At 37.2% G+C, this 27784-nt stretch overlaps 3 protein-coding genes across 11 annotated transcripts in view; 2 read left to right on the forward strand and 1 right to left on the reverse strand.

Annotated features, from left to right (window-relative positions):
* Positions 1 to 197: 197 nt before the first annotated feature.
* Positions 198 to 27464, reverse strand: LOC111331321 (glycine receptor subunit alpha-4). 7 transcript variants are annotated; one of them, XM_088734192.1, is made up of 12 exons: positions 27271 to 27464; positions 24438 to 24544; positions 12400 to 12523; positions 10272 to 10372; positions 5112 to 5179; positions 4723 to 4949; positions 4201 to 4283; positions 3246 to 3392; positions 2280 to 2641; positions 1363 to 1466; positions 1195 to 1279; positions 198 to 877 (listed from the first exon to the last, which is right to left on the reverse strand). In XM_088734192.1, exons 2-12 carry the CDS (start codon positions 24442 to 24444, stop codon positions 674 to 676), a joined length of 1512 nt encoding a protein of 503 aa, XP_088590318.1. In that variant the 5' UTR covers positions 24445 to 24544; positions 27271 to 27464; the 3' UTR covers positions 198 to 673. The 7 variants fall into 7 exon arrangements, with proteins under 7 accessions (XP_088590318.1, XP_088590321.1, XP_088590319.1 ...); XM_088734195.1 differs by lacking the exon at positions 10272 to 10372; XM_088734193.1 differs by lacking the exons at positions 24438 to 24544; positions 27271 to 27464 and adding an exon at positions 15826 to 16109.
* Positions 6852 to 8746, forward strand: LOC148723671 (adenosine receptor A3-like). Its single transcript, XM_088734206.1, has one exon. It carries the CDS (start codon positions 7142 to 7144, stop codon positions 8060 to 8062), a length of 921 nt encoding a protein of 306 aa, XP_088590332.1. The 5' UTR covers positions 6852 to 7141; the 3' UTR covers positions 8063 to 8746.
* LOC111331323 (uncharacterized) overlaps positions 20535 to 27784 on the forward strand; it is a 42199-nt gene continuing 34949 nt past the window's right edge. For all 3 annotated transcript variants that reach the window (XM_088734187.1, XM_088734188.1, XM_088734189.1), the window contains exons 1-4: positions 20535 to 20706; positions 22214 to 22468; positions 24419 to 24588; positions 27459 to 27573. In XM_088734187.1, the coding sequence (XP_088590313.1) occupies positions 20568 to 20706; positions 22214 to 22468; positions 24419 to 24588; positions 27459 to 27573 (679 nt within the window). In that variant the 5' untranslated portion in view covers positions 20535 to 20567. The remainder of the gene's footprint in view (positions 20707 to 22213; positions 22469 to 24418; positions 24589 to 27458; positions 27574 to 27784) is intronic.

A 27784-nucleotide genomic window follows, 5' to 3' on the forward strand; every position in this document is an offset into this window, starting at 1 on the left:
TTTAGCATTCTTATCTCTTAGTTTTTAGGGTTTGTTCTTGTATTTTGTCCATTGCTTTTTTTGTAATTAGGTTTTTTGTTATCTTTTTATTAGCACCAGTTCATTAGTCGTTATCTGTAATTACGTAATCATTAGCACTTCGATCCTATTTAATGCCCTTTTTTTATTTCAAAAGTTGTAAGTAACTGAAGAAGGTCTCTGACCGAAACGTTTTTATTAAAATTTTTTATATTTAATTTTTTATGTCAGAAGTTGTCCATCCTCGCAATTTTTAAACTTTCTATATATATATATGAATTTAAGTATTCCATTTTTCTGGTCTCCAGATATTTATCGTTTGGCAATGATTTTTTCCCACATATTTGCGGCTTATTCTGAAAACATGCATAATGCGAACCGAAGATCTTTGACAGAACGCGGGAAGAAGATTAGATTTTACAATGTTCCTTGATTATCCTAATGCTCCTATGGCGTTCATGGATTTCCTGATTTTGCTTCCAGGATCTCTGATTGAGAATAAAGTACGCTGAGTTTGTCCCTGTTCACTTCACATTTCTTTCTGCTTTTTCGCCTTTTTTCCCAGCCCTTTCATTACCTTGCGCCGTTAGTAAAGCGTTATTGCGGCATAGGAGACGATGTCGAGGATTTCACATCTCACGGTTACGGCGTATAATTAGAAGATGACTTTATCCGGCGCGTAAACAATCCAGTATATAGAGTTCAACACAGCGAAGGTGACAGGAAAGGATATCCTAGCGTATTTATCCACGGTGTACGCCGGTTCTGACGTCATAAATGCTGTTTCATACGGGTCCCAGAAGTAGTGATGACGTTTTTTGGGATGCTGAGAATTGCTTTCATTTAATTCGTCTGTTTCCTGTGTCAGCGTAAATAAAAATGAAAGCCACATAGTTGTCTTTTTACGTCCGTGGGAAAAAGCATGGTGGGAGTTGCCTTTTCTGAGAGCACAAAACAACTCCAGCGTGCTCTCAGACTGTTTCATCTCCCCATGGGGTACAAAGGTTTCTAGACATGATTCTCCTTTAAATGTTTCTTTGAGTGCCTTTCCCGAACTTTCCACAAAGTTTTGTCGAAAGCGATTTAAATTATTGAAAATTGGCATAGGAATTTCCACTATCAAATACATTAAGAAACTTGTCGTTGATATTTTTCAGTTACAAGTACGGTGCTTACCTTTTGCCGAAATCGGCGAGCTAATCTGAATTTAGAATGTTTTTTGTTGAGATGTGCTCGAGGAAAAAACGGATTCTTGCTGTCTCTAAAAGAAATGCAAAATTTCAGAACAAAGCAAGCGACAGTCAACTAAACTCTACATGGTCTGTATTTTGCGAATGAGCTTACATGACAACAGCCACTCGGTAGCTTCCATTGCTGTCACTCTTCTTAATAGAGCCATTCTGAAACAGCCCATCTGATTCTTCTTTTTCAGATTCCTGTGCAAAGAACTAAAAGAAAAAAAGGAAAAAAGAGCTCGACTTCATTGGATGAACATTTAGATAGCGCAAATTAACATATGCATATTATCAAATGCGTTTTAGAATACTGTGACTTTACCAGACTGCCAGTGGCAGTTTACAATCAATAAAGGCGAATATTTTAGAGATGCCCCCTCCCCCCAATACCCAGTAACCAAGCCAGACCACATCACAATAATCTCGTGATGAGCGTTTTTTAACGTCCCCTGCCTAATCAAATTATCTAATTAAAGATGCAGGAGACGGACCTAAGGTTTATTTGTCCTTATCTGAGAAGACTAGAATGTCTATCCATTTCTCGATATTATAGAAAGGTAGCACATTCTCCTCAGTTATTTTAAGACCCTGAGTGTTGGTCCGGCCGGAGCTCGAACCCTCGACCTCCCACACAACAATCCAACGCTCTAACCAATTGATCCTAACCTTGGTCAGGATGTGTAAAATGCTCTAAATAAAAAGCAAAAATACCTGTAATAACTTTATCAACTTATCAACGTAGAGATAAAATGTACATGTTCCTCTAACGGTTAGCTTCATAATCCACCGTTCAGTTCATTGTACATTTAAAATCACACTTATTTCAAGGCTTTTAATTGAAATCATTGCTAGCTTTTAAAACCTGGAAACGTTTTTAAAGCACAATAAACGCACTTTAATTGTGCTGAGTCAACCATTAGCCAACGTTTATGTTGCTAAGCAGATTCCTGTCCTATAGCAATCATATCGCCAACACGTACGCTGAACTATGTTTGATTCATCCAAATGGAATACACCACCACCAACCTCTTGTTCCGCCTTTCTTGTCTCCTTTTGTTTTTTGTACTGAACTTTACAGGAGTAAAAGTTCACGATAGCATACTCCATTAGCGCACCAAACACGTATACCAAGCACATCAATAGAAACCAGTCAATGGCCTTAGTGTAGGAGACCTTAGGAAGTGGCGCACGCGCACTGTTCGAAATCGTGATCATCGTAAGGACTGTTGTAATACCCAGTCCTACTCGAGCTGGTGGGGAGTCTGGCGAAATCCAAAAGGAGAACCAAGAAATTGTCACCGTTAACATTGATGGGATGTACGTTTGGATCATATAGTAACCAAGGCGACGATGGAAAGTGAACTTTGCCACAAGCGCCGAATGAGGCCCTTGAATAAAGAAACAAAAACAAAATAACGTTTATTTTGTGAGGTCTGATCAAAGAGGAAGCAAAGCGAGTGAGGAGAAGCTGAAGGAACGAGGAGTTGCGTTCTGTACATGTAATTTAGCACGCTGAGAGGGCGTGGCCTTCAGAAATAAAATATTTTGCCTCAATTGGAAATAATGTCGTAGTTGAGTGGCAAATTTGCCGTCGTCGACAGACAACGCTGCTCGCGTCAACGTGTCACGCAATGCCTTTATCAGCTCTCAAGCATGAATGACTCGGAAATTTTGACGTCGACATCGTGGTACAAAACAAATCAACAGTGGTTTGGCGTGGTCTGCACTCTTATCGACAACGATTTTCGTCATCGCAGTGATCAAAATTTGTTGCGGACTCACTCGGCTGCGCTCCGCGAGTCCGGAACATTTTAACCACTGTGATGTCTGATATAATTTTCGATAAGGGTACAGACCACGCTAAACCGCCGTCGATTTGTTCAATTTATAAAGCACGGTTTTTTTAACCGATTTTTAAATTATGTTGCGACTCAAAGTATCGACACAGCTCCCAGATTTGGTGTAAGACTTAATTGTTATTTGCGTACGTACCAATGTTGTAGATATTCGTTTTCTCTTCAAGTTCTACGTTGGTGATCATAAACTGAGGCATCTCTAGGTCCTCTGCGATGTATACAACATCACCCGTTGAATTTCTTGAATTCCACTTGTAAAACACATCTGTTGCTTGATAACCATCTGTTTTCGAAAAAAGTCACAGTCAACCATCTTCGTCAATCAGATCTCACTGTTTCAAACGCATTTCCATGAGGACAAACCAACCTTATCTGATTCATGTCAGAGGCTGTGACTGGTGTCAACAGAAGAAAGTTGAGAAAGATGTTTTTCGTCTTTTCACGACCATGGGACAAAGAAAAAAATCTGAATCCCCATGACGAATCGAACCTTGGTACCTCGAATTCCGCGCTCCGATGCTCTACCACTGAGCCACAGAGACTCTATGGTGGAATAAGTGAAATGGTAAATTTTGAGCTCGGTAAAGAAACAGAGAAAGATGTTTTTTGTCTTACCATCCTTCTTATTCTATTTGCTATCCACATTGCTGATCCTAGCAGTATGCAGGACGCGTGTTATATATGAACCTCGTACTTGAGTTTCCTCAGCATAAATTCCCTGTGGCTCAGTGATAGAGCATCTGAGCGGGGAATTCGAAGGTCTGAGGTTCGATTCCTCATGGGAAATCAGAATTTTTTCTTTGTTCCATAGTCGTGATAATACGTAAAACATCTTTCTCTATTTCTTTACCGATCTCAAAGCTTACCATCTTTCTTATTGTATTTATAGAAGTTGATTTGAACTTTTTGTGTTCTGTTTTGTCTTTCACTGGTTTTTTTTAGCTCCCTTAAGACTGATCAGCCTTATTCGTCGTTACTTAGGATGTAAGATCGTCAGTAACGCCTTTAGATGTTTTTATAAAAGGAGTCACCATGAAGTGATTTCAGTTTGAAGGGGGTACAAGAAAGCCACAAGGAAATTTTTGACTTACACGATTCAAGCATGACTGTGCAAGTTTGTACGTCATGTGGAAACATCTGTAAATTAAGTTTACAAGCCATTGTCACTGTTAGCCTGTCGATGAAAAAAAAATAATCACCATCTATTGGTAAGACAATTATTACTGGGGTTCAAAAGAGACTTGACGTATTTATCTTTGCATGTATATGTATGAAAACAAGGTGTGTTCTCTGGGAAATTCAGTCAAAGAATTTGCAATTTTGAGGACAAACCTCAACACACTGCTTACCACGATTTCAAAGAATTATAAAGTAATGCCGGTCCCTAAAGACTATTTCTTTTTGGCATATTTCTTTGAAGAAGTTTCTCGAAAGCTCAATTCAGTTTTAGGAATCACGAGCCTCGCTCGGTACCATGATTACCTCAGTCGTTTCTAATGGCAGAGATAATAGTTGCATGGGTTCAGAGACATATTTCTTGTTTAATTGGTGGAATTAAAGATTGCTGACTTTCCTTTTATAAGAGTAGCAAACATAGAGAAGTTTCTACTCACCTAACGCTGTAGAAGATATTTCCATCCGGTTGAATTTGCAGAAGGTAATTATCTGTTGTGACATCGTGGAAGTAGGCTTTCTTGGCATTAAAGAAGTATGTACTTGGAACCCATATCTCATCTATCGTTTGTCTATTTAATGTCAGCGTTCTCTGAATTTCGTTCCCAAGAAATGAAAGTCGAGGATCTTCCCAATACTGGCGAAGATAGATGTCTATTGTAAAATCCTATTTTAAAAAAACGCAGCATTATTTACCAATTGTTTTCTTCTATGGAATCTTTAGAATCAATGTTTCCAGATTTCCAACTGATTAAATTTAATGAAAGGAAGAAGCTCGAAAATTCTTCTCCTTTTTATAGTCAGAATGTAAACGATAAATTGTATTTACCATTTTAGCTTCTTCTATCGCCCAAATGTTGGACACTAACATGTCTACACGGACATCCATTGGTTGAACTAGAAATAAGAGATTTGCTTCGCAGTCAATACTTATAAGAATATCGTTTCGTTGTTAAACTGCTTTTTTGACAGAAGGGAAGGTCAGCAGTTATATGATATGTATTGCAGTTTATGAATTACTGGTTTGGCTTTGAAGTGGAAATCATCCGGAAGTCGTCTTCCACTTCACGCATGTCACTGTGGGAACTCCAAAATGGTATAGATATATAGTTCGAGCTCCCATTATCGCTAAAAGCCCGTTCGTTTCCCCTTAACAATATCTACTGGGTGATCCATTAAGACGCGGCTAAATTTACGACAATGCTTTTATGATACGTATTGACGATAAATTACTTTTAAAAAGTAGAAAATCTTTCGAATTCTTTACAGTTCATCGCTGAATGCTCTTCCTCAAACATAAGGTGATAAGTAAAAAAAAAAAAAAACATCTGTCAATTCCCAGGGATAAGCACCTTTGTTAATGGCAGATGGTTTTCGTGTTTACTCATTTGGCACTAAATATAACTCATTAGCACCTAAATTTTCTTATCGAATGCAGTTACTGAAAATTTCAAAATCCTTAGAATTTTTAAGTCTCATTACATTTTCCGACGCTGTTGTTTGGTAGGATGATACGTTGGCATTTTATCTAAGAGTAAATAATTTTTTTCCACCTTTTCTTCTAAACATTTTTCTAACCAAGCTGAAACCAGACCCTCGCCACCTGAAAGTAAAGTATCACTTTGCAGACGGGTACCATTGCTTGATTAATGAAGAAAATAAATTCAAACTCTCTTTCAAATCGAAATACTGCACGAGGGCAGCAGTATGAAACTCAGTCTCTAGTTTATTCCATACAACCATTCATTTCACGCTTTCATTCGCGAAAGAGAACCTTCTGGTACTTTAGATATTCAAACTGGATACTTCACATCTAAGTAGCGGCTATTTAGGAATGATACAATCATGATAGCAGCGGCAACAGAATATTCTCTTAAATAGTCAAAATAGTTTAAAAGAAAGAACTTTAAAAGATGAGACGAGTGCAAATTAACGTCAAGAATCCCTTTAAAGTCCAGAAAAATGGTTGGAACGGTTATGACAGACGTCGATAGACTTTTTTAAACAGAGTAAAGGAAGTTTAAGTTGATTTTCCCAGGTCACTAGCCTTTCTAGGATGAGGCATGAACTCACTCTTGTGGGTATAAAAAGATGTGCCTTAAATGAGCCGAAATCGAAGTTGTATTCTAAGCTTCCATGACACGTACATGTATATCTGTAGAAGGATATTTCTACGTCATTGTTCACAGCTTCCGTTCAAGTCCGTGATCGACGTAAGCCATCAACGTAAAAACATCATGTGATTTCGTAATTTGTCTCCAGAATGAATAATTCCGAGAGGAGATACGTTGGTAATTATCTTCACTCAATTATTCTCTTGAATGGAAGGAATCAAGCCTACATAAGCATCATAAACTAACCATTTTTCCAAATGTCTTATCAAGATTCATCAGCATTTTTTAGTTTACGCACTGAAATGATGCGTGACCGATTCAAGGGGCTTAGATCGATCGCTGGACTCGCGTGGTCGCAAATATTGTCATTAAGTACGATTACAACAGGAAAAAAGATAATTGTAGAAGTAGAAGTAGCCTCAATAGGTTTTTCGCATCTATTAGGCTGGGCTAATATCGCTACCTGTCATTATTCATTATGAACAGGATACGTACCAACCTTATATCTGACGAAGTTAGATTACGTAAAAATGACGTTGAAAATTTGCTTCTAGGGTCGCAAAGAGAGCATAAAGGACCATTTCAATTCCGCTGAGCTCATTGTAAATCTTCGCCAACAAGCACTACCTTATTGATATCTTTGCATTTCCTAGAAATTCAAAGTTGGGAAAGAAAGGCCTCGCTTTGTATTTGCCTGTATCTTGGACAGAGGTTCAGAGGACAGGATACTGATTTCTGTGAGAATATGACGAACTATACTAGCCCAAAAGTTGACGAGACACTGCATGGTTATAGAGAAGCTGCAGAAAATACTACAACTGAACTTTTAGTCATTGTTAACTGTGTTCTTAACGCTCCTTTGATGATCATGTCGATCATAGGGAACATGTTGATCTTGGCAGCCGTAATATTAACACCTTCCCTTCGCTCGACTTCGATGGCCATGCTTTGCAGTCTTGCTATCTCAGACTTTCTCGTTGGTTTATTTGTTCAACCAGTTTTCATTGCCAAAGAAATTACTGCGGTCTATTCACTTAGACGCCTTTACAACTATTCTAGGTTTGTTTTATGTGGAGTTTCTATCAGTACGATGACGGCCATAAGTATAGATCGATATATGGCTCTAAAGTATTCATTGAGATATCAAACTCGTTCCATACTAAAAGCACAAATAACATCTGTGTCTATATTAACAATCTGGATATGCAACACCTTGTTTTCAGCTGTTTATTTCAAGAATTGGGCGGTGTATTTTACTATTCAAGCTACTGGCACTTGTCTTTGTTTATCTTTTACAACAATAACTTATATTCAAATATATTGCATAGTTCGGCGGCATCAAGGTCAAATCCAACTTCAACAGGAAGCCGTAAACAGCTCACCTGAAACAACCTGCTTTGACAAGAAACGAATGATAAAAAAGGCTTTTAATACCTTTGTATTTTACATTGCTATGATATTGTGTTATGTTCCAATAACAATATCAATGTTTATTGCAAGTACTTCGTTCAAAGGCTTGTCAAGCCCCTGGCGCTTGGCTAATACTATTGTACACTTGAACTCTGCCATCAATCCTATTCTGTATTGTTGGCGTCTTGGTGAACTTCGAGGGGCAGTTTTGAAGACCATAAGGAAAATAACGTGTAAAAATGAACCTCCAAGCTAACGTTTTAGAGATCATTCGTAGTTCTTCTAGTTAAGGCGAACCATTTCAACCCATTTGTACCAATATAACAGTACGGCCTGTTGTAGTCATCATTCTTTCTCTTTCATTGCAAGCGAACTGAAAAATCCTCAACCTCACGTCGGCAGATTGCACATTGTATCTCCCGTACTCGTTCAGGTAGGATATACCAGGGAAGACCTAACAGTTGAAGACATCCGTGTCAATATCCTGCTCCTTATACCACCAGTATTGCAGTCCAACCCATTGTAGTCATCGCTTCTTCTATTTTATTGCCAGAGAACTGAAAACTCCTCAATCGCCTTTCAACGAGTACATGACAAAATGTATGTCACAGGAATCTGTTTTAACGGGCAAAACTACTTCGAATCTCCTTAGCTTGATGTTAAAGAATTCAAACAAAAAGCTTAAAGGTTAAAGGCTGGACTTCTGTTAGGTCACAGATCACTTGCATTTCTCTCAATCCTCCGCGTAGGCCCCCGTTTCATTAGCCGCGACTTGCAACCAGCAATCTGTACGTAGCAACCTTTAGGTTAAACCCTTCGCCGTATTAGTGCATTTTCAATCAGAGGGCTTGAAACAAAGGTATTTTAAAGTTGCCAGTCATTTATCGATCAGTAGGTACAAGCACTGCATCAACAATTAAATCCTGGCGAAAAGCATATGTTAGATGATTGTCATATGAACCTGGACTAATGGCCATGTTTCTCCCGATCCTAGCACTGGGCATAAAACTGAGAAGCTTAAACGCTAGCAATATTAGCAGGTCAAAACTGAGGATCGACTCTTGGGAGAGAACTCGGATCTTTTTTCTATTCGAGTATTCCTGTGCAGCTACAAATTAAAGTGTAAGAAGTGCGTCGACTACGTAACATTCCCCTAATATAAGCAGTAAATTTTTGAAAGTCCCATAATCAATCATAGCTCTCCGATCCTCTTCAGTAATGGACATTTATCTGTGAGCTCGAACGAAAATGACTTCGTATTCATGCATATAGCAGTTGACAATCTTATTATCTTGTTATCAAAGAACATACTTTCAAGAATTCGTTACGGGAACTGGGACCGACATACTTCGATGCGATTAGTGGCTAATCCTAATTTTGTTTGAATAATAGAGCTCAGCGGATTCTCACGGAACCTCAACTCTAGATTCGGTGAGGTTAACGAAAAGTGCTCATTAGAAGTTAAAAAAAGCTCAAGCTTAATCAGTCACAAAAACATGTCTCTTTTCCAGTTATTTTTCAAACTGAAGTTTTAGTTTAATACACAGGGTTTGACACTATCCATTTAACCCTACCGATTTTATTACCTCCCCATACAAGTTGGTAATACTGTCATTTTTGGTTAAATTCGAGTATCTAGACCTAAAGTGCATTCTGATTGACGGTCGCGAAGGGATAGATGGGGAAATGTTTGGTCAACATAATTAAAAGGTGCTATTTCTGAAGTTTTCAAGAGTCACCGGACTTTCATAAATTTCGTGTGTCAACCTCAGTAAGGCAGTGTTGGACTTGTTTCCGCATTTTACCGGGATGAACCACCGAATTATTACAATTTCCTGTAATGCATATTTTCCTATGTTTATTGTCATCGGGTTCTTTATGCGTGTTTTGTTTATCTACTTTCATACGTTACATGTCTATCTGCAAGGTGATAAAGGGCATCTAATTAGTCGAATAAATTTTGCCCTTTCTCTAGTAAATTCTTAGTATTTTTTTTTTAGAGCATGTCATTCAATTTAGTGGTTAGAATTAATTTTTAAAATTTATTGATCGATCACTGACTATGAAAAAGGCGACAAATCGCTCAAATGAGGATAAACGCATTTACGATCTAAAAAGACTCCAAGTCAACTATATGAAGCAGAAAAGAGGAAAGAGGACTAAAGAAATATTCTGTACATGTAACTGAGCAGTTTGAAAATGAAGAATTAAGAAAAACAAAACATATCATCTTGTTCTGCTACTTTTTGAACTTGTAAGCTTGTCTACACCCAACATTACTCTTTCTAGTCAAACGGAAGTTTGTTCAGAAATAATTACTGGGATAGAAAGAAAAAAAACAAAAGATCGAGACAATAATTAATATTATGGTTAGCGGCGTTAGAAATTTGGCTGTGGCTTCTATGATCATGTAGATGACAGAATAATCGAAAAAATTGTAAATGTTAGGAATTTTGAAAAATTACCTCCAGTATAAGGTCGAATTCTCTTGTCGTATCCTCTCAATAGTTGTGTTACTAACTGAGATTTGTTTCTTGCGATTTCCTTCCATGAGGGTGTAGGAGTCCTGAGCAAACATAAGAATGCGTCACTATTAATTGTTATGCGATTGTTCATGGGGTCGGTTGCACTCGAAGAGTTGTCTTCTTCATCAAGGTTTGTGAACTCTTCACTACTAAGAGTAAAGCTCTAACTAAATAAAACGATTGTTATTTCGGTTTACAACTGAAATGAAATTACCCAAACTGATGTATTTGATAGTATCATGATAGTATCATGATAATAAAAAAAAGAGTGGTGAAATGCACCTACAGACCAGAGTTTGTACTGCAACCGAGATTTTAGCCGCATTAAATAGAAGCATAGGTGTACCTCACATCAAAGATTTCGGCAAGATGTCTGGGTAATAAAAATCTTCAGTCTGAAGCACGCAACAAAATACTGAATTACATTTTTGGATAGATAATCAAAGTTTTTATTGAAGACAATTCGCTTGGCCAAGGTTCATGCATGCATGCATGGATCGAAAATGGTGTTTCATTTCAGAGAATATTATTTGTCTATCTCATAAGGCCAATTTATTGTACTTTAAATGTAAACTTGGAAAATCAGTTCATCGAACAAATGGGTTCTGGCTGAGCTCTACTAGAAAGGCTTGAGTAAGGATTACAATAGTGTGTTATCTCATTTTAACTTGCATTGAGTACTTGGTATGAAGCCCTGAAAACACTCTCTTCTTGATTGTAAAGTGCGCCGCAATACAGAAGTTGAACGAACCTGTGTGATTTGGGACGAGTTGAAAGGATCTTAAATGCAAGATGACACTATAATTTTAAGAGGACCTTGTGATCAATAGAAGTTCTCTAAACAATCTCAAACTTGTCATGATACACCCAGTTCTGAAACAATTCATGAAAAATCAATCTTCAGCTGCTGGTGCGCTAGTTTGAAACAGCCGCGTTTTTGAGGTTTGAAAAAAGACAAAGCGATCTGATATGACTGACAAGTTTCGGAAAATCATTCATACTTTTAAAATCAATTCCTAATTAATATTTCGTCGATGAAAAGCCCGCAAAAGTCACGATTTGCTTAGTCATTTCCAAAGCAATTTAAACATTACGATTCCCTTCATTTAACGAGCGGAAAACGGCGGAGAATTGCTTTCATAACGTGCGAAGACTTTCTCGGTTGGAAATCGATGTTGTCTTCTTCTTCTAAAAGTAATATTCATTAGCAAAAAAATACTCCATATGCACCTCATTTCTTAATAATATCGAAACATCCTAGGGTGTCGCATGCTGATCTGAACAATGACTTTCAAAAATAAAATAGAATTGCTATTTCTACCTTTTGAAATTAAGCCGATAAAGTTGGAGATGCGTTGTTGATTTGCTGACTGAGATTTCGTTTCGTTGGCGACGTTTTCATACAGCATAAACAAGGAAACTATTAGTGGACTTAATAGTCTCAAGACTAAAGAAGAAAATCTGCTAATTATTATCTAATTTACGAAAGTCTTCGGAAACATTATGAATATTTGAAATGTTGTCATGGATCAAATCGAAAATCGGTCGAGTCCATTTCGTGATTCCCAGTCTTATTCAAATGACACAGGATTTTTTACGTCTCGAATGTGAGATTTTTCAGACTGATAAGGAGGTTCAAGAACACACTAATGAATGAAGAGTCATTAAAAATGGGTCGAAAGGTTTTTTACCAATAAATCACCAAGACCTACTCATCGCTATCTGATGAAAAAAAAAAAAAAAAAAGCGAGAAGAAAGGAATACACTCCCAAGAGACAATAAAATGACAGCTTAAAAGCTTGCGCATTCTTAGAATAAAATATTTATCATTTAAAAAGCCTTCTCGCGAGGGTCACGTTCAAATCAGAAAGGCCGATGAAGAGAAACTTCGGTTCGATGACCTTCTGAAAAAAAAAGTTTTCATCATTGCATATGCCACGAACAAATCCATAAAGCTTTGTTCGTTATGGGATAAAAACGTCTACGATTAGATTCGTGTGGTTTTTCATGAAAATACTAGCTAAGAATTTTTACTGAGGTTAAAATAATCTTAAAGGAGCTGTCTTACCCAGTAGTTGCCCTTGGTGAAGTTGACGGTATTTCTCTCGTCGTCGGCATTTGGGTGACATTCAGCGAGTGAACAACTGTCAGAAGTGCCAAAATCAACAGACTCATCCTGATCATCAAGAAAGCTAAAAAAGCACAAATATGATGTTGAGCCGGGCTAATCTAACCTCTTGATTTAATCTTACATTCACTTTTACCTACACACTCAGAGGTTATGGAATATTACGAGGATTCGATGATTCGAGGATTGACCAGACACTAAGTCAATAATTATTACAAAAAGGCTTGTTTTGATATTAATCTAGAATATTCACTCTGCGGCAAATCCCAGTCGTCGGCGAATACGAAGCTATTTCTTAGCATGTCTCTTTCAAATATTCAGATCTAAAAGAAGCAGTATTTAAATAGCAAAATCAGAACAATCTCAAAATGAGGTTTTTCAATTAAGTTTTCGCGCTGATAACTTGTTCGTTGACGTAAACAACAAGGTAAGGGGTAGGTGAGGTGATTTATAAATGCAGATAAAAATGCTATTACCCTTAGGCTGATGACCTAAATTACGGATAAATGATAACAATGGTTAAATGGAAGACGGGAAAAATGATTTTTAAGTAACAAATTTCCGGAGAGCCAATAAAAATTTGCGGGAAACGGTGATTATTATCCAGTTGAATCACATCTTGGTTAATTGGGGAAGCCAACTTTTCTAAACATTCATTCTAAAAATTACAACTATCATCAGAGTTCTAAATTAAAATGATTAGTTTGCACTGACTGTTGCCAACAGTGGTGTTCACAAAACATATTTTTGTTCCCACTTAAAGAGCCGCTGATAAATCGTTAATATCAAAGCAAATTAGATAACAAAAGAAATGATTGTATTAAGCGTAACATATACATGTAGAACAGGACATTCATACGAGTGTTTCTGTCAAACTATCGCAAAACGTGGTTCAGACTTCATGTACCATGTGATCATTTTTCAGCATTACTGGTTATGATCATTCGTTAAGAGATTGAAAAGGAGAGAATAGAAGAACAGGGAAACTGAGTTTTTGTAGGTTAAACATCCGCGTTTCATCGTCGTTCCATGGGGCTTTGCATTGTTTGCGAACTTGTTGAACAAAAAAAAAAAAAATTCATTCCAATGTTTTGAGTTCCTTCCACTAATCTTCAGGAACAATCCCAGGTCCTCAAAATATAATGTTGCACCATTGAATCAATCGTGTGTTTGAAAAAAGTGTCCTTTGTAGGGACTAGCATGGTACGCTAGCTGTATTAAAAGCTGAAATAAATGTATGGAAGGAGAAAAGCATGGATTGTGCTTTAATATATTGTACCTAAAGGTTGTCTGAAGAGTAAAATTATTACATCCTGATATCAGAAATATTGTAGATACAACGTGAAAGGAAAAATCCCTGCATGAAAGACATGTCCAGACATGAAATAATGGACATTCCACTGGTTGGCTCTTCTTGTCCACTGTTTCCAGATTGAATTGGAATTTGGAATGTTGGTTTTTGCGGAGGGAGGAAAACCGGAGGACCCGGAGAAAAACCCTCGGAGGAAGGACGAGAACCAACAACAAACTCAACCCACATGTGACGCCAGGTCCGGGAATTGAACCCAGGCCACAGTGGTGGGAGGCGAGTGCTCTCACCACTGAGCCATCCCTGCTCCCTAAATGTTGTAGACTCATAGTGGTAGCTAGGAAAAATAAAGCTGAAGAAGAAACTTCTCCTCTTCAGCTATTGGTGCCCAGCGAAGAGAACTTCGTGTTACTTTGAAGAAACACTGTGGTTATCTTTGAGGCATTGCTTCACAAAACAGAAATTTAATGATTTGCAAAGACACAGCATCGCCAAACGGACGAAGAACGCAGTGTTGGCGGTGCCAAAATTGACTTTAATGTGATGGCAAGAGCTTCGAAAATCCATGTAAAGCTGGAAATTACATAACAGTTGTATTTCAAATTTTTGTTGTGCTTTAATTTTTTAGGAGTTCACGGAATCAATTCCTTGCGGTACACATAATGACAGTAATGTTTACATCACTTTTCATGGATGGGGAAATATTTATCTAAATACCCAAAAATAACTACATAAGGCTTTTTTCATTCGCAGATAAAACTACAAATAATTAGATTAAAGAATGCGAGTTCGCGATATTCCTTTGGAAAATTGTTCACGTAGGGATATCATGTTTTTCCTTTTTCATTTCACTCCAGGAATTTCCGTTACACAACGGCAGGGCATATCATATCTTGAGATGCATAAGAAGGAAACAAAAAGGATTTAAAATTATTTTTGAGAAAGGTGACTAATAATTCTAAAAAGTCTTGGTTTCCACGCCATTGAAAAAACTTATCAAAACTTGTGACCGAGGATCGTAGTCTTCTCGAGAAAAGGTGTTTCACAACTTAAAGGAGTGCTGCTTCGCTTACTTTTGAGTGTTTTTCAGTAGAATGAAAGATAAGATGCAAAGAGAAAAAAATATTAGTAATGGTTTGAAAAAGGTTCAAAGGAGGATAGCAGCAGATAACGATCAATTAATTGCATGATTGTTAATTTAACCGCTAAAGACTCAGAAAGCTAACTATTTCTTTCTCTGCTTGAATAGCGCTTTCCTCCTGAATCTGACATTTCTTCCTCTGCTTAGAGGGAAAATGAAATAACGCATACCGTTAAACTTGCAGCTAAAGTTTTGGTATGGTACATGATGCATGATTTTAAGCCAAATAAAAGTGATGAATCGTTGTAGACCTACATGGTGCTTCATCCCATTTCTCTAAAATTGGCGTAGTATTGCGGCAGATCTGCGAGATTTACGCATGGCAAAGCGACTGAGTGAGTTAATCTATTCTGTTGCAACTTGAGACCTGATACACATAGTATGATACACTGATACACATTGTGTGGTGATACACATAGTATGGTGATGTATATATATATATAAATGAAAAAATAGGTAACCAATTTCAAAGCTATAAAAATAAAAATTTTAGTTATTTTGATTTGCGAAATTCCTATTACTTTCTTTCTTTTTAAACACTTTGATCGACAATAATTTATCTCGAATTCGTAGTTTACAACCAAGACGAAGTGAGCTCAGATTCGCCTCTGTTGTCCCGTGCCCGATAAATGTTTTGGCGTGAAGTTCGTGATCAAGGAAGCTAAAACCGCCTGATAAAAACGTTCTTCACTTTTGTAATTTAGCTGGCACTAGCGAATATAACTCTCTTGGATTGGAGATGTTTGAAGAAAGATTATATTAGGAATGAACAAAAAGAGTTCATACCCTTTGCAGAAAAGTTATTCAGTCTGGGAGTTTTTAGGTAATTCGCGAGTAATGAATAATTCTGTCACTGCAAAGGAGAAAAGTAAATACATTTGGTTACCTTGGCAAGTTCGAAAATTATGATATTTACCCATATAATCTTGTGAATTTCAGTCTTTTGACTCAGTTTGGTTACATTTAGGAACAAATCCAACTCGAAATTACAGCCACAGCGAGCTTGTGCAGATGATCTTGTGATATTTCCTTAACAAGCAGTCTGATATTTGATATATTTTATAGTACGACGTTGTCACACCTGCGTTTCATTTTGTCTTCTGACAATTTGTGCTGTGTTATACGAAGCATTGTCATTCAAAGGTTTCTTTGAGTCGACTTAATCAACTGACCTCACCTCAGATCGTTTACGAAGCCGTCGAAGAAAGCACAACAATAACAGCCGGGGAACTCGAAGTCCACTGATATATTAGTTTTTCGCCTGGTGTTATCAAAACAAGAAAACAAGAGTACAAAATTGCGACTACAAGCGACATGAGATAATGTTCATCCCTAGTGCAGTAATTGGTTTTTTGAAGCGTGGTTTGGAGCCATGCTGGCTACGTTTGATTTTATTGGCCCTGGGATATGCCCCTGTGGAGACCACTCTGATATCATTGTATATTGTAAAATGAAAGAAAAGAAAAACTTCACCTTAAATTTATGACGTTTTTATAAAGTTATTGAACTATGTTAATGCACACAAATACAAAACAGCTGTGATCGAAGCTATTAAATCTTTTGCAATTAACACACATAGAGAATATTGCCTTGAAAGAAGCGTTGATTTTCGCTCTATCATGATAAAATTCTCTTTTAGAGTCGACCTAAACTTATAGCTACAAATACTGGCCGACTGAAATAGAACTAGAAAGATCTAAAGGAAACTGCAGGAAACAACACAAAGTTTATTTAAACTTTAATGATGTATAATGGAAAGGGTTGTAGATCGCTGTTTAGAAGGATGAGCAGCATTACAATAATTGAATGTTTTCCATCCTCAGCGGATAAAATTCGTCAAGACATACGAAGTTTTCCACCGAATAAATACTTGAATAACTCAATGTTTAATGACTTAGTGGTTTCCAGTGCATAATGTATTATTTGTTGTTTTTTCGCGTTTAAGAATTGAAACATTATTTGATAACAAAGAAAGGACTGGGAATAAACTCTGGTGAACTATATCTGATGCCTCCGGGAAGGGATTTTGGAGCTAAAATCAAAGTAATTTTACATATTAGACAAAGACTTGAAGAGAATTAGTAGATTCAATATTTCGAAAAGTGTTTGGATAAAATAATCCCAAAGTGGGCTTGTAACAATACCCACCAACTCTCTTTTTTGAGACAATTTACCACTTTGCTCATATTACTGACGTACAGCCAAGAAATCCGAACACTGACTTTCTTGAGCGCTTTAAATACTTTTCTGATATTAGGGGTTCTTCAATCTGCAATGTTTTCAAATTCTTTCAATTGAAATATGTTTTTGTCCAGTGTGAACTTTGCAAAATTTGTTGAGTCAACGTTTGTGAATATATGAAAATCATATTTATAACATAGCCAGTAAGTTTGTCTAATCAAATTCAATTGCGCGAGCGTACTTCATATTCTTATTGTGCATGCTCATGACGTCAACAAACAAATCCCTCAAGAAAAAAATCTTTTCGAGCGAGTGACTTCAGCATTTTTCATTAAAAAACGGGAAAAACTTCCGAAAAAAAGTTGAATTAGATATGGCAATAAGCAAACAAGCCGATGAAGAGCTGCCTACTTTTTCTTTGGGAATGAACTTTTTAACTCCCGAGAAAGAACCCAGAGACAGGGAAAACAGAACAATCAGTATAGGTAATCGCATGGGGCCGAGTAAAATTAAGGATTAATATCACGCGTGTTTTCGGAAGTTGCTGAAATTGCCCGAGTCGCGCAGCAACGAGGGCAATTTCTGCAACTTCCGAAAACACAAGTGATATTAATCCTTAATTTTACGAGGAACCATGTGATTACTTGTTTATAATATAAGGGGCAAAATGTTTTCTTATTGATCTCGCGCAAAACGGGACGCCATTGTTACAAAACAAACAGAAATTTCTTTACCTTGGCAGCTGTTGCTAAGCGATTTTCAGCCAATCATTTTCAAGTAGTTTTGCCCGGGGCAATTACACAAATTAAGAAAAAACGCCCTCTGTCTTGACCAATCACAATTCAGTAATTTTGCCCCTTATATGATAAACGGTTTTATCTCGTTTCGCAACTCTAGCTTCATTTCCACGCTTGAATTCACCTGTCAGTTTTTGACCAATCAGAGACAAGATCATTGAAGCATAGCGAAATACTTTTTCGAAACAAAATAAACAACGCATTGAAGCGTAGGAGAGGGAATTTCTGCCCTTTATACTTAAACTACAGCGTTGAAAATGTTATAAAACAATTGTTCATACGTCAGCTGTGCGTTCATCGAGATATGAAGCACTTGGGAAGTTTGGAGAGCACTCAAGAAGCCAGAGTTGCTCTCGGCTACGCCTCGAGCAACTCTTACGCATCTTTCGTGCTCTCCAAACTTCCCTCGTCAGCTTCATATCTCGATGAACGTACGCTGACTTATGAACTAATTGTTAAATGTGAGCTGTGGTTAAAGAAATGAGTATGAGAGCGATCCTCGCAGTAACGAACACTACTTAAGCGGTAGTGAAAATAAGGCCTGAAAAAAATTCCGGCCTGTACGGGATTCAGCCCACAACCTTTGTGATAACGGTGCATTACTCTACCAACTGAGTCAACAAGCCAACTGGGAGCTGTTATTGCACCGGTATCGCAAAGGTCATGGGTTCGAATCCCGTACAGGCCTGAATTTTTTTCAGGCCTTATTTTCACTACTGCTTAAGTGGTGTACATTACTGCGAAGATCCCTCCCATACTCTTGTTGAGTCAGTAGTCATCAACTCAACTTCATTTTTTCGCTCATTGTTCTCTATGATAGTTGATGGTAAAGCGAGAAGGCCGCATTCTGTTCACGATTAGGCCGCTAGTGGACTGCATGGCAAATATATTAAATGGTTTTCTACTTTGTAGATCAAGCATGTACTTCAAGAATTGTTTTTCATACTGAACGTTAGAATTGTAGCGTTACCATAGTCAATACCATTTTGTAAAAGGAAAAGTGAACCAGGAAATAATCCAAAAAATTTAAAAAGTCGAAAGAAAAAGAGCTTTCTCGGTAAGAAACTCATCAATGCATAATGAGCATTGACGATTGTTAACGAAGCTTTGCAGCACATCAAGCTACTCCGCAAAGTGTGCCATGATTATCATTTAAGCTTCCTCTACCTTTATCTAAAATGTGTATGAAGAACTTCTGCTTAGCATGGAATCTTACACTGCAGTTTCTTCGCAAATTACCTTGCCAATTTTATGTGGATCGTGTTGTTTAGTGAAAGAGAGTTATTCTCACTTGCGTGCATCCGGATCCATTTTGAAAGGTATTACTCAAATGATTGATGTTTAGAAAAAAAATAATAAATAGAGAAAAAAAACCACAACTAAAAAACAGTGACTTGAATTTTATACACATATTAGAGGGAAGAAACGGAACTTAATTAATTCACTCTATGCGGTTTAACTTTTTTTAATCCATTTCAAATCAACACATGAAATAATAATAATAATAATAATAATAATAATAATAATCTTGAGAGTGTTAGGCAGGAGGATAAGTTGGTCCTGAAGTGTGCAGCAAGAGAGTATCTCAGACGATTGTCAGTTATTTGGACAAGTCCCTTGTCCGATTATAATCGGGTGGTAGCGTCAAATCAGTTTGCATTGCCTGTTCTTGGATATCTTATGTGGACACAACAGTGGCCGGTGATGGAACTTAAGCAGATTGATAGGGAAGCGCGCAAGATTGTTGTCGAGAGTGGGGGTAGACACCCATGTAGTTCGAATGCATTGTTGTATATGCCAAGAAGTAGAGGAGGGCGGGGATTGCGCTCTGTTGAAATGGAGTACAAAGCCACAAAAATCAAGGGTGCAGTCAGACTCCATGGTAATGAAGATCGTGCACTGGGAATGGTACGGGAGTTTGAAGAGCAAGCGGCAAGGATGGGGCGAAGGTCAATTTTTAAAGAAGCGGCTAAGTGCGCGGAGGAGTTGGGGCTGGAGTTGGATTTGGAACACGCGCAAGGGATCAAGAAAGAGGTGCGGAGGTGCCAAATTGAGAAGTTAGAGGATGAGATCAGAAACCAACGATGGCAAGGGCGTCTAGTAACTACTAGGCTGGAGGATGAGAGTTTGAGTGCCGATGGGTGTTTCTGGTGGCTCAAAGAGTGGAAGAACTGCCCATCACACACTATTGCTGGACTCGTCGAGCTATACGAGCAGCTATTGCCAACGCGAGTATACAGGAGGTAGAAGACCCACACAAGCGGGGAAGGCGAGGTGAGGTGCAGATTATGCGGTAAGGCTCCAGAGAGTGTGGCACATATCTTGTCAGGATGCAGTGCGCTGGCCCAGAGCAAGTATCTCTCTAGACACGACACAGCACTGAAGGTACTGTTTTACGAACTGTTGTATGATGAGGGATTTATAGACGAGATACCACCCTGGTACTCACCCGACAAGCCGAAGCCCGTGTGTATGAGTCAGAGAATGTTAAAGCTTATTCCGTTGTATATAATACATTGATTAACAACCTTAGAGAGAGTAATTATTTGATTTGCATCCATGGTTATTTTCTCAGTTTTGCAGAGTTGTTTAATTGGCCGTGAGGAAACTGAAGCGACCCAAGAAACTGGGACTAGATTGGCGGGAATCTCAAAACAAGATGGCGGCTGGTGGTTGAGGCATGGATCCGTTCATACAGCTGAGTTACAGCGAACAGTGCCCCCAGAAAACTTCCAAACCGCAAGAAATAGTATTAGTCAATAAAGGAAAGGTTCCTGAACGCTTTTGGTTGGACTTATTGGAGAGAAATTGTCCAGAAGGTTCGTAAACGTTATGTAATTTGTGAATGTATATTTTGGTCGATTGCATGTAACGTCGGAAAAAGTGCTCAAAATCTTTTCGTGCGATCATTCGAACTCGCCAAAATTTATCATAAAGATTGCACTTTAGTAAATATAAATATATGTGCTAATAAATTATAAATATATGTATTATAAATATAAATATATGTGCTAATAAATTATTTAGGACAGGTTAAATGATTTTCACAATGTTCGAATGTAAGATGTGAGTCGTACGCGCAAACGGCGTGAGTATATTTTGAGGTAATCGTCGTTGGCTCCCCTTCTGTATAGAAGATAGGTGTCCATTTCACATCATTGACTGATGATGAGTTTTGTAATGGCTGTAAAGGCCAATACGAGCCTTGAATTGTCTATCACTTTCTGGACAACACAGGCCTGGTGGTAATTCTGTCCGTGGCAGTTCTTGTCTTTCTTCCTTTCCCTCTTTAGCCTTATGAGGTAATAGTCACGAACTGAACAACTAATCACATCTCCCTTTGTACTCTTCCTGCCCTAAATAGTTGTTTGCTCGAAAATTTTATGTTAATTTTAACCTCTCAAACTTTTCTTTTAACTCGTAAAATCAAATCAGCTGTTCACACGACCTTTTATTTGCAAAACTGAAATTGATAACTTGTAACCCAACAATGTATATATATTTCGAAGTAGCAACGAACATTTTTGACACTTCCTTGTAGCTAAGGTCGGCAGGCAAAGTAAAGTATTTAAGCACATGTATGTGGTCAAACCAGTCAATATCAGGCAACAGAACGGATATTTTGAGTGACCTGGGAAATAAATTTTCTGCATAAGCACTCAGATGTTGATATGGGTTCTAATTGTTGCAAAGTTGACCCCACAAACATTTTTTCAGTTTTAATTTGATTTTGCATGTAAGAAATATTGACACCATTGATGGTAATGCACACAGAATCAGTGTATTTTGGTTGTCAGATATTTCTTGAATATAAACTGAACAGACTTGTGTTGGATTTTGAAGCTCTCATGCACTGGAAATATTACATTGTATATCGTGTTTTAGGAAAAGGTTCTTTTCATATTCAGTGCAAGTCTAATTTTTCTGAAATGCTACATGTAACTTAGACTGATTCAGTTTTGCAAATTGGCTATTAATCAACAATGTAGAAATATTGTGTTAACAAAATTCAGTGATAGTTTGGGTCCATAAATTGTTCTTTCCCTAGAACTTTGAAACATAAGACATGGCTAAAAAATGACGTCATTGTCCTTCAAAACTATTTATGTAAGTAGGCTTCACTTGAAAAAACAAAGTCCATTGATTTGCAATTTTTATGAGAACTGTGGCTCTTCCCTTGCTTAAATTCAGATCCCTTGGTTTCTTTTATCACACATGTACTGGTACCTTGAATTGTGGTTGATGTCAATGAACATGTTCAGCATGCAAACAGGTAACTATTGTAAAAATGTGTCTGTTTTTTTTTTTTTTTTTCTCTTTTCATAGGGCTGGGTGAAGTTAGTGAAGGATTGGTGAATGATGAAAACCTTACACCAGCAGACTTTCTTGATGATTTGAATGCATCACCAGATGCTGGTGCCTCCCAACAAATAAAAATCAGCAATGATTGTCGCACAGATTTCAAGCCAGTGAATGGTGATTGGTTAAAGACACCAGTAACCTCAAGATACAGTCACAAAATTACTGAGACATCATCTTTATTCTCTCAGGATGAGTCAACTATTTGCAGTCCTACATCAAGTGAGTCTTCCCGATTTCTAGACATGAAATGTCTATTTTATATTTATTTTTCTTTGAAAGAACAAGGTAACAAAAACTACAATTTGATTGGTGTTCTTGCAAGTTTTAGATTTTACTGATACTGCCTATGTCATGATAAGGCCTTTATGAGTTTTTCTCCTGGTTTTTCAAAAATAAAAAACAGTTTTCTGTATACAAATTTATGCTTTTAAAATCTGGAACCTGCTATTCCACAGAGGTAGGCGGTCCTTCACATTAAAACATTCAGTTTGTCATGGTTTTCTACACTTGCCAAGCATCTTGTAGTGGGTAGGGAAAAGATCTTAAGTTGCACAAGTGATGTGAGTGGGAAAGAAATAAAACTAGGTGGCTTATTTATTGCCTTAGGGTTGGTCTCACGTGCATGTAGTGAAAAAAATGGGATCTTGGGATCTCTTAGTGAAAAAAATGGGATCTCGGACTTGAAAATACTGTGAGAGGCTGCAGGCTTAAGCCCTTTTTCAAGGCTCACTTCTCAAGACGTCAGTTACATTTTTCACCATTTGGACCTCAGTGTTGGCAAATAACATAAACTGCATATCTGTATCTCCATATATACCTGTCAGGGCTTGAAATTAATGATAACCCGTTAACCAATGGTCAGTAATTTTCAACCTTTGGTTAGTAAAAATGTGTCCAACTAACCTGACAAGGTTAGTAAAATTTTCTAATGTATTTAAACATGGGTATACCTCAGGACAAAGAGCACATAGACCCGCCTCTCAGAGGAATACTTAGAATACTCAAGTTGTTTAATCAACTTAAACTCTTTTTAGAGAATGTGCTGTAGATGTCCTGTTCTTGACTAATCATGGTAAATGAGAGGGAAATAAAATAGGTGCATAATTGTCAACGTTTTTAAGGTCAGCATGCAATTTCAGCTACTCTTTAATTTGTCCTAGTCATTATTATCAAAATTTTCATTATTTGAGATATCGAAACTCGTGAGCTTGGATACCAAACTTGATAATTTGGTTAGTAAAAAAGATGTCTACTAACCCAAAGGGTTAGTGATCCAAAAATTAAATTCGACCCCTGCCTGTATGTGTTACAATACAATGCATACACAAATGTATATGCATTATAGTAGCTCAACCTCTTCAGCAGGATTTGGATTCATATAATACTCCATCACCACCATTTCTCACTGGGCTACATGCAGTAAGCTTGTAGGGCTGTCATAATAATGTTCCAACCCTCTGCCTTAAAGCACAATGAATTAACAATTCCAATATTTTCTCTCTTTTTGTCTTAGTACAGGCATTATTTTTAAATGTAATTGATTGACCGCAGCTTGATTTACTTGCATTTGAGTCTTGAGCACATCTACTTTTCATGTTGTTTGATGCAAAGTATGTGTTGCACTCATGAAATGTGAGTAAATCACATGGTTTGAAGTGCATGTGGTTTGAATTGCATGCAGTACCCATGAATGGTACTATAAATTTTTGTTAAAGGAATTTGGATAACTGTTTTTTTATGCAAAGGTGATACCATCACTCAATGGTCTTTTATCTTTGCTGTAGATAGAAATTATGCAACTGTGCATGCAACTGTTGCATGCTTCTTTTGATCATCATGAATTTGGCTCTATTGGCAATAGTTATCCAAAATATTAAAGTACATAGTACTTGTGTTAGTTTTTAAGGTGTTTAATTAATGACCAAGCATGTTCAAATTGAAACAAAACAAAAGAAAACAACGAAAAAAAAACAAAAAAACTAAGAGCCAAAGACAAAAAGAACAGTAAGTCAAGCATTAATGAATCTTCTAGAACTAAAAAACTTACCAGGCCCTGTAGTGGTAAGAATACACAAAACCAGGCACATGCATATATGGTAAATATCACAAAGTTTCATTTCATTTTGTCATAAATGTTTTATGTTACCCTTGGTCATTTTAAAAAAATAGGTTTGAAGTCACAGCCTACCGGTCATGGAGTTGAAGAGTACAATCAAGCTGAAAGAAGCCCTGACCCTTCTCAGACTCCTACCACTCCAATGGATTTGTCCAGGAACAAAATTGGAAGTGATTGGTCTGCAAGAAGATCAACAACGCCAGACATTTTAGCGGAAATACTGGTAAGAGAAGGCCAGCGGAAGGGAACTAGTTGAAAATTTTTTGACAAAAACTTACTTTAGGACGTCCTAACCACACCATATACCCTTTGTGCAATATCGAGGCTTTCTGATAAACTCCCCAGGAAAGTTTCATCATAATCTACAACTTACTACAAAATGGAACAAACTTTTTTTTTGACGAAAATCTTTCTCAACAAAGACTTCTCAAGTTCAGTTGTTGAGTCTGTGATCATATCACAATGGTTGGTAAAAGTCCACGAAGTTTCTTTCTTCAGCCTGCTGATTTTTTTTTTTTTTTTATCTTAATCCTTCCATACTTCAGTGCCATATTAAGTAGTTTGTCCATCCCCCGAGGGAAGACGTCAAAACAGAGACCGTGCGTCTGCGGTGAAGTCGAGTAATAAAACAATAGAGTTTATGTTTGTGGGCATAAATATGTTATGGACCCGAATGAGAGTCATTTTAGTCTGAGCCGTTAGGCGAGGATTAAAATGACTCTGAGAAGGGCCCAAAGTATTAATGCCCAAGAATATAAGCATTATTACTATTATTATCACTTTGAAGGGCAGTGAGAATAAAAAAAAACTGAAAAAATTACAAAAATTAATCTGAACAATCACACGAGTGTGATTTTACACTATAGTCCGCCCAAATCTCTCTTATTGCTCCTAAAATGCCTCAATGCTCGACCAAATGATGATATAGTAATTATTTTTAAAGGAAATTCTTGTACAACCCAGAGTCAACACTACTAAGCATGGGCTAAATACTTTCAGGTACTTTGGTCCAAAAATCTGGAACTCTTTAAATAATGACTTAAGAACTTCACGAACACTAAAAGAGTTTGTAACACGTATCAGGAAAATTACTTTTGACGTATGTAATTGTACCCTTTGTAGCTCTTAGACTTAATGTAATTTTTACTCTGGATGAAGGTTTAGTAGCCTATCTTTTCAGTAGCATGTATATAGTTATATTAGTGTATTTAATAATGTTATTAATTGGTTGATTAATTAATTAATGAATTAGTTAACCTTATATTTACTTATTATATCTGAATTTTTATTGTAACTTTTTAGTATTGTATTTCATTTATTTTCTACTCGATTCATTAGCTATCTAAGCTAGGTGCCTGACAAGCTCCATAAATTTCGAGTATAAATAAATCTACGTCTACATCTACAAAGAAATGTTGACTTTCAGCTGAATTTTTGTGCTTTCCGACATACTCTATTTGGTGCACGGTGTGTCTTAACGTATTTTTCCAATGGTAATCGGAGCTCCTTTTCCAGGTATTTGCTGTGACTACAAGAACTTATAGCGTATGTAGATCCGAGACTTACAAGGGCATAAAAGCTTAAGTGTTTCTGTGGATAGTAGAAACACGTAAAGGCACTTTGAGACTATAGCGCATGCGCCTACATGCATGTAGATTTTATTTACAAGATCCGTGAGATTTTCTAGAATTTCTTAACAGCTCCGTTCATCGCTTTAGTCGATTGCCTTCGCTTCGCTTCTCAACTCCTTTGGAAACTTTGTCGTGTACTTTCTCTAAAAATCAACCCGTCACTGTTGACTTTTGATTGATTCTGGCTTTGTTTATTTCTTCTGTAACTTCAAATTTGAGTATGCATGTTTTGGTTGACGAGGAAAGTTAGAAAAGGTTTGATTTGAGTTGGCGAATTGCTATCGATGACAACTACAAATTTAGGTTTTTGACATTGTTTTCAGTGATATGGCACAAAATACTAACGTGGCCTGCCTTAAGATTTCCAATTATTAGAGGTCGTATTGTTGTGAAAATGTGTTTTTATACTTTATTCAATTTATATGCAAACAGTTATCCGAAAGCTCTCGGCGCTGAAGAGAATTCTTCGATTGATGATTAAAAGAATTTGTTTTGGACCACGAGCATTAATAATTACACAGGTTTTGGGTTAAATTTATTCTTCCATATATCACGCAAATGTAGTGCTATTGGATGCACTCGGGTGAAAATTGAAATTCATAGTGCTTTATGCGATGCTGAGATAATACTAATTTTGGTTACTTGTTACTGATAGAAATCACACGTTACACATTCATGAAATTTATTCACATTCACAGGCCCCAATTAATTGTTTTACCACTGGACTGTTATGTCAAACATCTGTCTTATGTTTGTGTACAACTTGTTTCACTGTGTCAGAGCAATTTATTCCAAAACAAAACGCAAAACTTCGGGTAGAATACTCCAAGAAAAAAATAGGTGAATCTATCGAAACGAATCATGCCTTTTGCTATGATTAAAGTGTAAAATCGGAGCAAGTTTTTTGGACCATATTTTTATACCGGTCCTTTTTGTTTCGTTTTGTTTTGTTTTGTTTTTCTTTTTTGTTTTTCTTTTTTTTAAGGCAGTAGCTTTACGACCTTTATCCGAAAAAAAAAAAAAACTACTTTTATGCCTGTTAGGTTTTCTTGTAATTACGTCAACTGTTGGTAGAACTAAACCGGTTTTACTCGGGTACATTGACGAAGTATTCAGCGTGGAACATTGTACATTCGTTTGATGCCCTGAATCAGCAGGGAGCTAGATTAAAAACTCTTGGTTATCAGGGAGCGTTTCTGTCTTTCCTTTATTGCTCACAATGCGAATCTGCTCTCTATGCATTATTTGCGATAATATTTTAAGTAAAAACTTACCGTAATTGAAGTGCATGCGAACGAAAAAGGAAAATCAAGTCATCAGGTCCGTCTCCAAACAACTCGATCGATGCCTTGGTGTCTCAAACAAACTCGAATATTTATAGTACGTCTTGATTTAATGTTGGTTTGTTATTCCAGTAATAGAACTGTGTAGGAACTCTCTGTTAATTTTTTTTTATCCCTAGGGCCAAAGAGAATCCTCTTTGTCGCGCCTGTTAGCTGGAGGTCATGAGGACGACATCACAGAATGGTCCGAATCGATGGCAACTCCGCCGTTAAAGACAACAGAACCAGCTGGAGGTAGGAGAAATCCCTTTACGGTGTTAATGATCGACGTTGAAAACGTGACTCATAGGCGAGAATTAGCGCGTTGAATGTGTTTTGCTTTCGTACATTTGAACCCACTTTACTTCTCTGCGGTTCACAAACCGTTTTGTTATCTGTGCCGGCGTTTCTCTTCTGGCAAAATGTCTATTTCTCGTTAATGACTCCAGTTCTTTCATGTACAGCT

Source organism: Stylophora pistillata, chromosome 9 (assembly GCF_964205215.1).
Source record: "Stylophora pistillata chromosome 9, jaStyPist1.2, whole genome shotgun sequence".
In the NCBI taxonomy this organism is placed as follows: Eukaryota; Metazoa; Cnidaria; class Anthozoa; order Scleractinia; family Pocilloporidae; genus Stylophora; species Stylophora pistillata.